Below are 13,805 nucleotides of genomic sequence, written 5' to 3'. Positions count from 1 at the left end.
CACCACATACAAAGTATTTGATGCTGTTTGTTACAGGCTCTTATCCATTTCCAATTACGGCCAAGTATAACAAGGGACGCATACTCATGCTAATCTCTCACACCAGCCCTTCCTTCCATATCAGCCTCCTTGTCTCATGAAAGGAAGACATAGCATCGTCTCACAGCATTAATACAGATAGATCGTTTTGATTCTCCCGTTGATCCTCTTCAGCTTTGCGCAAGCTATCCCTTCGTTTTATCCTCCTTCCACCTCTCCTCCAAACCACCCTGGCTCCCCAGTAAAGCAGGTCGCCTCCTGCCTCCCAACCTTCCTGGGTGGTTGCCCTCCAGGACTTAGTGCGCTATCCTCATTTGTTTCAAGACCGTTTACTCCTTCCTCGTCAATATCCTACCTTTTACTTGCCCCACGATATCATGTACACTTTACCCCCGGACCCCCCTCGATCGGCCAGCTCCGTCTCTCCTTCCTTATCTTCCAACGCCCTCTTCACCTTCGACTCTCACGACCAAAGGACCGCCCCTGACAGTCCTGCCTCATCCTCTTTTTCACGAGAACTCTCTGACCCGGACGACATCCTTGACGACAAGTCCCACATTCACACATCTGATTTACTTCTGTTCTCGTCGGAATTAGGCCTGAGAAGATCTTCGAGACAGCGCAGCGTCAATCATCCTCAGCCACATAATCCAGAGTCTCCATCTCCTCACCCCAGATCAACTCGTCGGACTACCGCTGATGGACATGTCAAGAAGCCATATTCCAAACAGTCTTATAACCATGTCTCTTCTGCGGCTCGAGCATCAAGGGATGCCAAGGTGAAAGAACTCAAGGAGAGAGCTATGATGATCCCGTCCACTGGAAAGGCACCTGCTTCTAACCGGCAGAGACTCGTGATGCAGATGGTTTATGATGAGATCACGCCCTATCCCGACGAGGCGTGGCTGGCACAGATCAGTATCGTTATTCGGAGGTAGGTCCTTGTTTCAGCTATAACTCCATCTTTGATGATATAACACCGACCAGGGAGTTCCAGCAGGTCAAGAACTGGTTCTCCAACCAGCGACAGAAGGATGCTCGCGAGTTCAGAAAGCTTCCTACTGCGCCTTCCGTAGATGCGGACTTGCGTAAAATCGTATGTCAAGGGCGAGAGCTGAGACTGCGTCAGGCAGCTCTTGATGCTTGCAGTGCAAGCTACTGGTCTGACACCTTTTTTGATGAAGTTATCATGATCCATAACTTCAGAATCTTGGCTCGACACACCCGACAGGAGACCGGGTCCCCTTGACTCAAATTTGACCGAGGATTGTAGCACTATCCATATATACCACCCATGTATCATTCATTAACATCTGGGCATATAGCTAGCTAACGTTTCACGTATACTTTATGTCGGTCTAATAGTTACTTTCTCGTAGATTATCGTACATAAATTGATGGATTAGTCATGATTAGTAGTTGCTAGAGGTGTATATCCTTGCGTGCCCGACTGCCCGAGACGATTTGCAACGGCGCCCACAAAACTACCGGAATTGGCACGCTTTACCTCGCCATCGCGCAAAACCTCATATGTCCTTCCTCTCCAGCTAACTTGATTTCCAATCACTGCATAGAACCAGATGGGCAAAGCGAGTATTTCGCGTATCAGCCAGGCTGCCAAAAATGTAGGAAAATCCTTGGGTGGAAGGGGTCGACCAGCCAGGGATTGTTGCACGTCGAGGTCAACATATATCCAGGTGACAAAATGAATAAGCAAGCACAGCCAGATGCGGAAGTCCCAGAGATGGTGCATGCTGACGGATGAGATCAAACCCGCTACGAAGCTCTCTGTGAAGGGCTCAACGAGAGTGGCAGCGAGCACCATATGTTTTCGAACGCGAATCCACCGAACTCGGCGGCCGACATAATCTGCAAAGGTCATTTTGCCGACAGCGGTCTGAGCTACATCGCATGAAAGATCATGCCTTAGCCCCAGCTCATGCCAAAGCGCACCGGCAATCATGTTGTCCTCCGCCAGATAACGACCAAATGCAGGGAGACCGTAAACATGCCCATCTTCGTCACCTGTGTGCTTCCGTTTCAGAGACCCATCCACTCTTTCCACATCCGAGCGACGGTAGAGGTTGGACTTCCCAACCACGCAAGAGTCGATGGCGACGGTGTTAATTGCAATGTACATCTTGGCGTGGTTGGTGTTGAGGAATGCCGCTTCGACTCTTGCAGCGAGCGAGTCTTCGCTGACTGATACATAAGGGACATGGTGGACAAGGGCTATCCGTCTGCGGGTAGACGACATCTCCGCAGGTGGATCAAAAACCTCGACTGAATGTGCCAGCGTGCCGGGGCTCATTGAGACGTTGGAATCGATGACCCACAGAATGTCATTGGTGGCTTCCCTATACGACCGCACGAGGTTGTTGACCTTCGGGTTGATGCCGACGTTCTCGGATCCTGGGAAACAATCTTGAGCTTGGGGGACTGTGTCCTCGATGACGACCACATACCGACGATTACTTTGGCATTCACTTGAGGATACTTTGAGATGAGTTCCCTGACCACGGAAAGAGCTTGGTCATCTTCGTCGGCAACAGACAGTAAGATCTCGAAGTTGGGATATTCTTGAGTAAATGTTGACTCCAAGTTTTCATAAAGATTGGGATCGAGCCCTTTCAGAGGACGAAGAATCGATACGCCAGGAGCAGTCGTCGAGGTGGTAAGGGAAGAGCGGGGAGGGTTACGGTATCTCTTCCGCCTATTGGTGTTAGGGAGCAGTTGTCAGAAGGAGACAAGGAGCGCGCAGTTCTGAACGCACGCGTTGTAGCAGCCTAACAAGCCGAGTGTCCAGAGAATGAAATACCACACCACCCCAACTACCGCAAGCACCTGCAAGACCGTACCGCGATCGAAAGAACTAGAGAGCGCCCCCGTCGCATCACTCATGGGCTGAAATCTTGTTGTGCTAACTCAACAGAAGCGATTCGTAAGTGCCAGGCTGCAGGCGCACGCGTAGAGTCGGCTCGCCGCGCCTTCTGGTTGTCAACACGGCGCTACGTCAACTCAAATTTGCCTTATATCACGTCACTTCCTTTCGAACTACACAAACAAAAAGAGAAAATGATAGGCCAAAAAACCGTGGTAAAGTGAATAAACATTATCATGCTGTGGCGTTGATTTCTAGTCCAAACAAATCCACAGTATTCTTATATATCATCTCAGTGATGTTCTCGAATGGTATGTCAGGATGTAACTTATGAACAACCCAAGCTACACCTCCGATTGCTGTTGGCTCATTTCTTCCTTTAGTGGGTTTGCCGTGTACAAATGATTCAGGCTTGGTAGTAGAAGGAAAGAATTGAGCGCGTAAATCTGCCGGAAGGGTGTCGATGTGGGCCCTTGAGGCCTGTGTAGTCGTCATGGAGCACCAAGGCGCATCTATAGCACGTATGTTCGGATGCATTGTCAATGGTGTAAATGAGACTTAGAGCAAAGGCTTACCGGTCTCAAGAAGAAGTTTATCCAGGCGAACGCCTTTGACCACACGCAGGTTGTCGTCCGTTTTTAGTGAGCATCCATTAAAGCTGTTGATGTCAATTATTGGCTGACTAGAACGTTTTGTGGGGGTAAGACTTGCCCGATGTGAAAACCCATGTTCATCTAAAATACGTCAATATTATATCTGGTCTTACATGCGGGATAGCTTGAACTCACCAGCTCCTCCATCTCTTCCGAAGTACCGGTGAAGCTGTGGACAACTCCTCCCTTTGCACCGTTCGCTTGACCTCCGTTCTCACCCAATCCTTCTTCTCGGAGTATTTGCACAAAGTCTTGGTGCGCAGCTCGCGAGTGAAGAAATAATGGCATATGGTACTTTTTAGCCAGACCAAGCTGTAAACCTGTCAATCATGCCATCGCATCAGCCAGATATGAAAATTCGAAGGTCATAACGACAGCTCACGAAACGCCTTCTGTTGAACATCCTTAGCCGCAAAGTGGGTCCTGTCATAGTCTGGCTATAAATGAGCAGACCGCTAGCATATAGTGATCTCTCCATGAAAGATCCCGTACCTAAACCACACTCTCCGATTGCTACACCTCTTCCTTTCCCTTGTCCATTGGAAGCTAGTAGTTTATCCAGCGCATCTAGATATGCCAAAGGACCCTCTGGGTGTTTGTCGAACTCGGAGGACCGAGTGGGATGACAGCCAATTGTTGCGTACAAACCTACGATGTAAGAGGCAAAGTCAATGTCAGGGTCTCTTGAACCTAGTGCCTTTTTTATGCACCATGCTTCTCTGCAAGCTTCAATGCCTCAGTTGACTCGGAGAGGCTCCCGCCAGTAACGATCATGGACTTCACTCCAGCAGCACGAGATCTTTCCAGAATGGCGAGAAAGTCATCTACGGATAACCTTGCTTTAGTCGTTTACCATTGGACCTCTAAAAAGCCGAACCTTCATGCTTCTTTCGCCCGTGGTAGATGCCCCGGAAGACAGGATCAGTCAGATTCACTGTAGGGTGCAAAGGTACAGTCTGCGGTGAGAAGCTTGGCTGGACCCGTGAAAGTCCCCCAAACCTCCGATATCTAGAGATGGAAGTTTGTAGAAGTCAACACCGTTGATAAATGGATCGGGTAGAAACTGTCAACCTATGAATCTGTAAGCCTTAGTGACGGACATGATTGTTGTAGGAGGCATCCGAAGGAGACGGAGATAATGACCTGCAGTTCGGAGATCCGAAACCCGACGATTTCATCTTATGTTATTTCTTTCGTTGCAACTTGCAATGGCCCATGGCTAGTGATTCACGAGGACCAGAAGAAAGGACTACGCAAGAACATATTGATACACACAACTGGAGTCTAGCTACACCTATACAATCGCTTGATTCAAAACCTATACCAAACAGTCAACTTACAGTACACAGACAGCCTGAGCCTCTGACAGCGAGCGAATTTGTGTGAGGTTACAAGATTCATGCTGGTACAGGTGAGGTTTTTTCGCTCTTTGAGACCCTTGACAAGAAGGCATCCCTGACGATGCCTCTATAGATATCCCCCATGGCTGCGCGGCTCTCCCACAAAGGCAGAATTGATGTGATGGATGCAGCGACGAAAAGCCATATCACACATAACGTCAACCAAGCGCGGAAGAAGGTGAGGGAGAACACGTAGTGTGTCAGAAACATTGGAATGGGGATTAGCTACATCCAATAATGAGCCAGTCGAATTTTCACGAATGCATGGCTTGACTTACAAAGATGGTGATGAATGTCAAGCTGAACGCGGCCCAGGTGGCCGCCCTCAAGGACTTCTTCAAGTGATTGTAATCTTCGAGTTTACCGCCCGTTGGAGGAGTATCCGTCGCTGGAACGGTTTGTACTTCTGTCCTAATTTTCTTCTCCTTTGAGTCAGACTCGGGTGAACTTGGGCGAGGCGACGTGATTTCGGCCGACCCAGCTTGATCCAGCCTCTGCGCTCTGGGGTTGATCCGCTTCGTCTCTGACCAGTCAAAAGAGTTGTCGGGTTTGATCAAGGTAATAACTGCGGAGATGATCGCCCCTGAACAGCATGCGCCCATATTGCCTGCGAGGTTTGGATACATGTTTCCTAACACGTATGTCAGACTTTATCCATGACGGACCAAAAATGCCAGTGGTGCTCGTACCTGTCGTCTCAATGGTGACTTCACCATAGTACGTTTTAGCAACCGCCAACCAAGCCACAATACCCACGGCAAGTCCGCCAAGTGCTCCGCTGATAGCAGCAGTACCAGTCTGTTTGCGCCATGTAACTGAGAATATGATCGGTCCCACCGCACCAGTGAACAGTGTTCCCATGAACAGGAACAGCCAGTTCAACGAGATTCCGATGCCATTCCATAAGGAGGCGATGCATGCCATCACAACAGCCCAAATCCCGACCATGATATGGGACATGCGGATAAGCATCTCAGGAGAAGCCTACCATTGGTGTAGGTTCAATAATCCTAACTTAATATCAGAAGACTCACGTCAGGTTTGAAGTGAATCTGGTAAATGTCGAACGTCAGGATTGAAGACGTGGCTATCATCTCCGAAGACGAAGCTGAAGTCACGGCCATAAAAAGAAGAATGAGCTTAGAAAAATCCGAAGATAATATGTGAGTGGGGTGAATTTGCCAATGGAGGTTTGTCATCTTACCATGGCCACCGCTCCCCCGCTACCAAGCAGTGCCACGACTCCAGCTGGAGCGGCTAGCCCTGCATCGATTTGCGCGCTGTTTAGACCGCCTGGGTATGGAAAAGAGGGGCCTGGAAGACGAGTCAAAGACAACCGGAGGTTTGCTATGGCAAAGCTTACTGTTGGCTAATGCAACGGCGGCCAATCCCATTACGCTCGAAAACGTGAGGGGCACAGCAAACCACGCAATGCCTCCCATTAGGTAGGCTTCCACAGCCGTCTTAGCTTCCGACGCGATGGCTCTCTGCCAATATCCCTGAGAATAGTTAGACAACTTTGCTTGCGCGGATGCACTGAAGGTTCCCACTTGGTCTAAGATGACGGTTCCGAATCCGCCTGTGATCTGAATGATCATAAACGTTAAGCCATCTATATGTTTGCAAGATCTTAGTCATCTTCTTATGAAGCAGCTATCGACGTACAATTGGATTTTAGTGTAAGGTATGATCCACCTTCGTTGACAGAGACAGGACGCTCCTTGGCGGCTTGCTGAAGCATGCGATACATGCCTTCATAACCTCCGATCAAGTCCGACTCGGCATAAGTGTAGAAAAAGAAGTAGAGGATGATAATCATAAGGATTAGCGTATGCGAGTAATCGCCTGTTCAGCCTTGATGAGAAACATCCTTACAATAGTCAATAGCAGACGGCAGTCAAACTCACAGAGGAAAGTTGCTCGCAGTCCACCCAAGATGACGTAGATGCACACGCCGAGAGGGATAAGGAAGTTTGCAGCGTAAACGTTCATCCCGGTGAACGCGTTTACCACAGCACTGCCGCCCAGAAGGAGCATACTGGAGACAAATAGGTTCACGACTAGTCCAAAGGTAGCGAACACAAAATGTGCCGTATTCCCATAGCGAGCGTGCACGATCTCCAGGTAGGTGTGACAATACGGCGCGATCATCTTCACGCGAACGGAGAGGATCGCCATCATGAAGATTTGGAGGGTCGCGCCGGCGGCATAGTAGTACCCACCGCAAAGACCATATTCATAGGTGACGGTAGAGCTTTGTAGCAGTGTCGCAGCCCATGTCCACGCCGACACGATCCCCGAAGCTATGAGACCAGGCTTGACGGAGCGAGATGCCGTGTTGAATTCCTCCGAGGTGCCGATTTTAAACGACGTGTATCGGTTCTGAAGAGCCGAGAGACCCATCATGATGAGGGCGAACACGAGTCCGATACCGAGGACAACGCCGTAGCCCACACCTTCTGAAAGGACTTGCGCTCCCGTATTCGACATCGTGGAGGAGAGGCGGTGGGATAGAGCCGAAGCGCTGAGATCTGAGGCATGGCCCTGGTTAAAAAGCTGTCGAGAAAGCGCCTAAGGGTGTCCGCTCCATCAGATCAACGAATGAGAGCCTATAATAAGCTTATCAGACAGGAAAGAAAGATAAGGACAAGAATAACAGACGGCTACTAGGCTTACGAATTGTCCTTGGCGCAGAGAGCCTGAGCATGACGACCTATGACGACGTGAATGCCTTGAGATCCTAGCTCAGGAAGCTCGCCCAAAGTTGGCATGAGCTCACACCCATTCAGCGGGTGGCAAGAACCTGTTAGCGTGCAACAACGATGGTCGCAGACGAGCCCATGGACGCCGACACTGGTAGCGAGACCGTCGAAAACGCCTTTGGGAAGGGGTGGGCCATCAGGGGATTTGTTCCGTCGAAGGACCTGACACGGGATCGCATTGGGGGGAGGTATACCTGGGATCTAGCTAGAGTAGATATGTTATTCGTAGTAGTGTCCATCATGTGGCGTGTTGCCCCGCTGGACAGAATCATGACTAAAACAAAAGCTGGCATGAGTAAAAGCTTCATGATTTGCTCAGCTTTCTAATGCCCGTTACCTCAAAGTAACAGAGTTTGAGAAATTTGAGGGGTTGTAGCCCACACTGACATGGGAAGCGTGGGACCATTGAAGGAGCCTGGCGTTGGACCTGTTCCAACAGGGAAGCAGACATGATATGCATGACACCCCAACCTACGACTGGTGAAGTGAAATGTGTTTACAACAAGTGGTCACGTAGGCTAAGGGTGGTTATAGACGATGACCTATACAGTACATTACTCATAAAACATCTACCTAAATGGACAGCGGCATGTACCTACGTAAATACTACTTAGACTACTAAGTATGTGACAAGGAGCATCTGTAACGACGACATGTATAGACCGCTGCATGTGCAACAGATTCGGACTTACACCTTTCCCCGCTCAACGACCCCCGGGCAAATTCGCATAAAAGTTATATGGCGACTTAGGTGCACCAGCAGCACCACGTCCAGCCGCATTTACACTCGTATTCGCGACCGTGTGTGGATCAACCAGCGACTCGTTACTCGACAAGAACGCGGGGTCGTTGTACATCTTCGGATCGAACTTTGAGTACGATGGCTTCCGCTCGAGACCGTGCGAGTACGAGCTCGTTGGCCTTGTCTGCGGCGCCTCCTCTTCCTGCACCCGAGCTTTATTCTTCTTGCTTTTCTTCTTTCCTTTCTTTCCTTCGCGTCCTCCATCCGCTACAACGGTCTCGGGTATAGATGCGCCAGTGACAGAGGTGCGCAGCGATTGCGGCCGGCCAAACGCGGCGGGCGTCATCCCAGCATTGGCTGACGACGGCCCGCCCGCTGCCGACTCCCCTCCTAGCGAACCCAACGTCGGCGGACGCGAGATGGGCGAAGACGGGTACGCCACCCCAGGCGGCAGCGGCGCTTCCGCATACAGACCACTCGCACCCGCACCCGCAGCAGAGGCTGGCGTCTTCGAGCGCATCTGCTGCCCCGGAATCACAGGTGGCGGGCCGCCTTCGCCACCCCCACCTCTGTACGGCACGTACGCGCTTCCGCCCGGCGGCGGGACGGGCAATGCGGGCGTACTTGGTGGACGTGGCACGAACCCTCTCGACGGCGGACGCATCGAGCTCGAGCCTACCTGTATGGTTCGCGGATCCAGCGGTGGTTCAGGTGCGCTGGGTGGGAGCGATGGGGCGGCCGTAGGGCCAGGGCTTGGTTGTGTGGGACCAGTGGGCTGGAATCCCGAAGGGAACTGGCTGAAGTCGGGAGCGTTTGAAAGCGGAGGCGCTCCGTAGATGTTGTATGGGCTGGGAGGCGCGGGTTGGAATGGGGCCTGGCCATGTTCCTGGCTCTGGCTGGGCCTTTGGTAGGGATTTATAGGCTGATAGTGCTGGTTCTGGCTTGGTGGTCGGGGGATAACTGGTGGACCGTCGAGCCTAGTTGGCGGAGCCGAAGGTGAGTTCGGTGCAGCGGGCACGAGCGGGGAGGGATGTTTCGGCTGATAGCGCTCTGTCAGATTTTGGCCCGAGCCACTGTCAGGAGGCAGAGGCGTGGGAGCTTGATCTGGTGACAGTAAATGTGCTTGTGGCTGAGGCGCTGGGCGATTGGAACGGCGAGAGGGAGCGTCCGAGGGAGGGTTCGACTTAACGATCGTAGAGTTGAGTTAAACATGGTCGTGGAGGAAGGTGAAGTAATCCTTACGGGAGGCTGGATCGTGATGCCAGGCACCGAGCTATCGCTGGATAGGCGCCTACCTGGATCTGGACGCTGTTGCCCTGACTGGCTTGGCGGACGCAAATGTGACGGGGACGTCTGCGACTGGGGCTGGGGCTGAGGTGGTGGCGGTGGTTGAGGTTGCGAGGTGGCCGCAAGGGATTGAACACGTCGATGACGCGGATTCACGTACTCTGTTGGAGGCGCCGGTGCTTGCTGAGGGGGAGAAAGTGGAGTCGGCACCGTAACGTGCGAAGGGCGATGGCGCGCCGACGAGCCTACACTCTGCGTACGCGACTATTCAACGACAAAACAAAGCGAAATTAGCGCATGTATGCATGTCGAGATGACATAACTCACCCGACTACTGCCTGAGCGCCTCCACTCTTCCACCTTCGATGGGTCCGAATATCTCAGCTCATCCGCAAGCCTCTGCTTCGCCTGCCGATCACGCATCTCGTATATACTCATCGTGTCACTGTCCTCCTCTCCTCCCCCTCTCCTGGGGCTTCCCCTCGCACTACTCCCGTACGATTCCTTCCTCGTCCGCCTCGACCCCGATGCGCCCGGTGTCACCGGTATCTCCCCTGCAACCATCGGCACACTCCCCATCGAGCTCGAGCGTTGGCTGCCCGCATCCTCATGAATGACACTAAGCCCCCTCATGCGGTTTGGATCGCGGTCCCGGAGTTCTCGCTCCCGCCTGCGCGCGGGGCCCATGACCGGCGTCGCGCCTGGTAGGCCGACAAGGTCGAGCTGCGAGATACTTGACGTCTGCGAGCGGTGCGCAGAGCTCTGCGAGTCGAGGTCTGGTGAGGCTCTCCCGCGAGGATTCGGGATCTCAAATGGTGGGTATGGGGGATCGTATGCAGGGTCGCGGAGCGGTGCGAGGTCGGAGCCGTCGCTTGGCACCGAGGGGATACCAGGGGGCGGGACGGCGGGTGGCGGTGCAGGCGGGACTGTAGATGTAGCCGACGACGGAGCGGAGGGGACGCCCATATAGAACTCATGTGGTGGAGGAAGAGAGATACCGGATTCGTCTTTGGTGGGAATATAGCCATCCGGCGGGATGTATGTTTGAGGATGGTGGACACTGTGTGGGACATTCTGGACGGAAATAGGGGCGCTCGGCGGACGAACTGGTGGTTCAGGCCATGACTGGGGTTGTTGTTGATGCGAGTGGGAACGGCGGTGGTGACTCCCAGATGACGGTGGACGGACTGGATATTGGGGTTGTGAAGGTGGACGCGGAGGGACGTATGAAGACTGAGACGGCGGGCGCATGGGCGGGTATTCGGATGATGCGGGGGACAGTTCGCTCAGTGACTGAGTTCGGGTAGAAGGTGACGGAGGTGGACGGATATGATGCACGCTCCTGGGGCTTGGTCCTGGCGTTGGCCCATTGCTTTGCAAAGAGGATGGGATGGAGGAAGACATGCGCAGGATGTCGGGTGTCCCATCGGTGGGTGGGCGATTGACGAGGTCGTCGGCGTTACCCTCAACGTCCAGGTCTTCCTCCTCTTCCTCCTCCATAGGTGGGGTACGCTCGCCACTCTGTACCTCTCCCTGCTCCTGCACCATGCGGTCGAGGGCTTGCTCGGCGTGCTCACGCATCTCTTCGCGACCATTGTCAACGCCCTCGTTGTAGCCAACATGGCGACCGCGCCTCAATCCCTCCTCAAACCCGAGCTTGTGCCCCTCTTCACGAGCCTGCTCGACCAGCCGTGCCTCGTTCAGTCTACGGACAGCAGCGCGCCCCCGAGCAGCCGCGTCCTCTGCATCGTCCCTCTGCCGCTCGAGCGTCTTGACGACCTCCTGTGCCTTGTTGATCTCCTCCTGGGCATTCCTCAGCTGCAGCTGATATAGCTTGAGCTCCTCCTTCGCAGTGGCCGCGTCTGCCTGCGTTCTACTCAAGTCCTCCCTGAGTCTTCTGATCGTGTCGAACACCTGACTAGTCTGCTTCTCGGCTTCACTCGCGCGTCGTGACTCGGCATCAAGCCTATCGAAAACGGTGTAGAGGACCTTGCGGGTTTGGCGGGACTCGTACTCTTCGGCGATGAGCAAGCGCAGGAGGTCGCCCTTGGTAGTGCCTGAGTGGGCACGCTCGCGTTCTGTGCGGAACCGCTTGCCTGGGCCGCGGGGTATGCGGTGTGGGCGAGTGAGTTCCGGGTCGAGCTCGTTGTCGTCTAGCCGGTCAAGGGAGGCGTCGTCGATGAAGGGCGGAGTTAGGAGCGCAGTGCGGGGTGAGTCTGAGGTGAGGTCGGACTCTGGTGGCGAGTCATTGCTGGGGGCATTGAAGTACAAATGAGTCGATGTTGAGAGGAGAGTTGAAGGCTGGCTTACGGGCCTGTCAGGGGCCATACATCCGACATGGTGACGTTGAATTGAGTGGTTGTTTACCGCCAAAAGGTAAGTATGTTATTCGAGAGGTATCGCTTGGTTCCGAGGGTTCTTGCTCGGAGGGATATAGTAGCACAACGCAGAAGAGATTCAGATAAAAAGACAGTGGAAGAGAGAAAGAGAAAGGGACGGGAACAGCATCGGCGACGGAGAACAACAACACTCCCGCTCTAAACTCGAACCAGTCCTCGATTAGCTCATACACGACTGATTCCGCTATCTCCCACAGTCAGCCCATGTGACACATCTTCTGACAGCGGCATCTCCCGAGACTCTAGCTAATATTCACTCCGCCACTCAAACCTTAGTTTTACCCAAAGATCATCCACCCACCTCCACCCACCAAAAGATGAGGTGCGTTCATCACTAGCTACAGCGTCCACGAACTGTCCCATACCAACCAAAACTGATGTCCATAGCTCAAAACTATCAGTGGCAAGCGTGCGGGGCTCCGTCAAGGAGCTGCTCGCCGAGGCCAACGGCGAGAAGAAGCGCAACTTCGTAGAGACCATCGAGCTCCAGATCGGTCTCAAGAACTACGACCCCCAGCGTGACAAGCGTTTCTCGGGCACTGTCAAGTGCGTTTCTTCCCATTTTTTACTCGTTGGCGCGCGTATATGCGTCTCTGCGTCTCGCGATGGGATAACTGACTAATCTCACGATACTCGATAGGCTGCCCAACGTCCCCCGTCCTCGCATGTCCATCTGCATTCTCGCTGACGCTGCCGATATCGACCGTGCCAAGCAGATTGACCTCGAGTACATGTCGGTCGATGACTTGAAGAAGTGCGTTGTCCTCTACTTACCCACCCTACCCCTATCGCTAACTCCCGGCCGTCGCTCTATCCAGGCTCAACAAGAACAAAAAGCTCGTTAAGAAGCTCGCCAAAAAGTATGATGCCTTCTTGGCCTCCGAGGCTCTCATCAAGCAGATCCCTCGTCTGCTCGGCCCTGGTCTTGCCAAGGCCGGCAAGTTCCCAACCCCTGTGTCCCACGCTGAGGACCTATCCAACAAACTCACCGAGGTCCGCTCGACGATTAAGTTCCAGCTCAAGAAGGTCCTTTGTCTCGGTGTCGCCGTTGGACACGTGCAGATGACAGACGACCAGGTTCTCGGAAACGTCATGCTTAGTCCGTCCCCTGCATTCGCCTTTACCTTGATCTCATCTTCTGACCTTCTTGATAGGCATCAACTTCCTCGTTTCCCTTCTCAAGAAGAACTGGCAGAACGTCAAGTCGCTGCACATCAAGAGCACGATGGGCAAGCCCGTCCGTCTCTACTGAGCGATTCTCTCCCGCTTCACCTTACCCAGGGTATCGCGGAGAAGAGCAAGGGTGGTAGGTATGGGGCTAGTGGACGCGGGTCGTCGTACACGCAAAACATGGCCCGCACGCTTAACCAACGGCTTTGTGGGTGGAGCCGATTGGGAGCTGGTGCGGCGCCCGCCGATGCTAGTCGCTGCTTTCCCTCTTTTCGTCCTGTTGTAGCTGTATGGGATGTTGTATGCTTTCATGGCTTATAACATATGATTTGACATGCGTTCGGAACTTCACTACTCTGGAGCCGGCTGAAGTGATGAGTGCATCCGATGTGATATCAGTCCTCGTGGAATACTTGGTGACCCCTCCAGCAGAGGGCATCGGGTCTGTGTAATTTACAACAAGATTTATGTC

General features: G+C 53.1%; 6 protein-coding genes across 6 annotated transcripts; 1 reads left to right on the top strand and 5 right to left on the bottom strand.

Moving 5' to 3' along the window:
• Positions 1 to 119: 119 nt before the first annotated feature.
• On the bottom strand, positions 120 to 3,025 carry CONPUDRAFT_95836 (glycosyltransferase family 21 protein). Its single transcript, XM_007765354.1, has 3 exons — positions 2,813 to 3,025; positions 2,505 to 2,752; positions 120 to 2,451 (listed from the first exon to the last, which is right to left on the bottom strand). The coding sequence occupies exons 1-3, from the start codon at positions 2,938 to 2,940 to the stop codon at positions 1,442 to 1,444; spliced, it is 1,386 nt and encodes a 461-aa protein (XP_007763544.1). The 5' UTR covers positions 2,941 to 3,025; the 3' UTR covers positions 120 to 1,441.
• Positions 3,026 to 3,135: 110 nt separating this feature from the next.
• CONPUDRAFT_134217 (Mg-dependent DNase) lies at positions 3,136 to 4,683 on the bottom strand. Its single transcript, XM_007765353.1, has 10 exons — positions 4,645 to 4,683; positions 4,573 to 4,581; positions 4,451 to 4,507; positions 4,284 to 4,397; positions 4,066 to 4,221; positions 3,956 to 4,006; positions 3,709 to 3,893; positions 3,632 to 3,654; positions 3,496 to 3,578; positions 3,136 to 3,432 (listed from the first exon to the last, which is right to left on the bottom strand). The coding sequence occupies exons 1-10, from the start codon at positions 4,673 to 4,675 to the stop codon at positions 3,155 to 3,157; spliced, it is 987 nt and encodes a 328-aa protein (XP_007763543.1). The 5' UTR covers positions 4,676 to 4,683; the 3' UTR covers positions 3,136 to 3,154.
• A 344-nt stretch (positions 4,684 to 5,027) lies between these two features.
• CONPUDRAFT_24894 (uncharacterized protein) lies at positions 5,028 to 5,198 on the bottom strand (the record flags this gene model as incomplete). The annotated part of the gene is made up of 1 exon (XM_007764176.1): positions 5,028 to 5,198. A coding segment is annotated over one exon (171 nt), but the record flags the coding sequence as incomplete, so codon positions are not given.
• Positions 5,199 to 5,227: 29 nt separating this feature from the next.
• Positions 5,228 to 7,463, bottom strand: CONPUDRAFT_86811 (Na+/solute symporter; the record flags this gene model as incomplete). The annotated part of the gene is made up of 9 exons (XM_007765304.1): positions 5,228 to 5,420; positions 5,451 to 5,604; positions 5,663 to 5,957; positions 6,008 to 6,112; positions 6,178 to 6,287; positions 6,337 to 6,472; positions 6,524 to 6,585; positions 6,639 to 6,818; positions 6,881 to 7,463. 9 exons carry the CDS (start codon positions 7,461 to 7,463, stop codon positions 5,228 to 5,230), a joined length of 1,818 nt encoding a protein of 605 aa, XP_007763494.1.
• Positions 7,464 to 8,262: 799 nt separating this feature from the next.
• Positions 8,263 to 12,216, bottom strand: CONPUDRAFT_161505 (uncharacterized protein). Its single transcript, XM_007765352.1, has 4 exons — positions 12,075 to 12,216; positions 10,092 to 12,015; positions 9,720 to 10,028; positions 8,263 to 9,660 (listed from the first exon to the last, which is right to left on the bottom strand). Exons 1-4 carry the CDS (start codon positions 12,101 to 12,103, stop codon positions 8,440 to 8,442), a joined length of 3,483 nt encoding a protein of 1,160 aa, XP_007763542.1. The 5' UTR covers positions 12,104 to 12,216; the 3' UTR covers positions 8,263 to 8,439.
• Positions 12,217 to 12,468: 252 nt separating this feature from the next.
• CONPUDRAFT_95824 (60S ribosomal protein L10A) lies at positions 12,469 to 13,683 on the top strand. The gene is made up of 5 exons (XM_007765351.1): positions 12,469 to 12,485; positions 12,551 to 12,709; positions 12,804 to 12,917; positions 12,982 to 13,262; positions 13,318 to 13,683. Exons 1-5 carry the CDS (start codon positions 12,481 to 12,483, stop codon positions 13,413 to 13,415), a joined length of 657 nt encoding a protein of 218 aa, XP_007763541.1. The 5' UTR covers positions 12,469 to 12,480; the 3' UTR covers positions 13,416 to 13,683.
• The last annotated feature ends 122 nt before the right edge of the window (positions 13,684 to 13,805 follow it).

The sequence above is a fragment of the Coniophora puteana genome (assembly GCF_000271625.1).
Source record: "Coniophora puteana RWD-64-598 SS2 unplaced genomic scaffold CONPUscaffold_1, whole genome shotgun sequence".
Classification (NCBI taxonomy): domain Eukaryota; kingdom Fungi; phylum Basidiomycota; class Agaricomycetes; order Boletales; family Coniophoraceae; genus Coniophora; species Coniophora puteana.
The sequence above is the reverse complement of the archived record's forward strand: the minus strand, read 5'-3'. Positions and strand labels throughout refer to the sequence as shown.

What these genes read in the sequence shown, in the direction of transcription:
- CONPUDRAFT_95836 (XM_007765354.1), bottom strand. Translation starts at nt 2,940, where the DNA reads ATGAGTGATGCGACGGGGGCGCTCTCTAGTTCTTTCGATCGCGGTACG. An exon ending in TTGTTAGGCTGCTACAACGC is followed by an intron (nt 2,753 to 2,812) that starts GTGCGTTCAGAA and finishes TAACACCAATAG; the next exon opens with GCGGAAGAGATACCGTAACC. An exon ending in GAATGCCAAAGTAATCGTCG is followed by an intron (nt 2,452 to 2,504) that starts GTATGTGGTCGT and finishes ATTGTTTCCCAG; the next exon opens with GATCCGAGAACGTCGGCATC.
- CONPUDRAFT_134217 (XM_007765353.1), bottom strand. Translation starts at nt 4,675, where the DNA reads ATGTCCGTCACTAAGGCTTACAGATTCATAG. An exon ending in TGTTCAACAGAAGGCGTTTC is followed by an intron (nt 3,894 to 3,955) that starts GTGAGCTGTCGT and finishes CATGATTGACAG; the next exon opens with GTTTACAGCTTGGTCTGGCT. An exon ending in CGGAAGAGATGGAGGAGCTG is followed by an intron (nt 3,655 to 3,708) that starts GTGAGTTCAAGC and finishes GACGTATTTTAG; the next exon opens with ATGAACATGGGTTTTCACAT.
- CONPUDRAFT_161505 (XM_007765352.1), bottom strand. Translation starts at nt 12,103, where the DNA reads ATGTCGGATGTATGGCCCCTGACAGGCCC. An exon ending in GTATGGCCCCTGACAGGCCC is followed by an intron (nt 12,016 to 12,074) that starts GTAAGCCAGCCT and finishes CAATGCCCCCAG; the next exon opens with CAATGACTCGCCACCAGAGT. An exon ending in GGCGCTCAGGCAGTAGTCGG is followed by an intron (nt 10,029 to 10,091) that starts GTGAGTTATGTC and finishes GTCGTTGAATAG; the next exon opens with TCGCGTACGCAGAGTGTAGG.
- CONPUDRAFT_95824 (XM_007765351.1), top strand. An exon ending in CGTTTCTCGGGCACTGTCAA is followed by an intron (nt 12,710 to 12,803) that starts GTGCGTTTCTTC and finishes GATACTCGATAG; the next exon opens with GCTGCCCAACGTCCCCCGTC. An exon ending in TCTCGGAAACGTCATGCTTA is followed by an intron (nt 13,263 to 13,317) that starts GTCCGTCCCCTG and finishes CCTTCTTGATAG; the next exon opens with GCATCAACTTCCTCGTTTCC.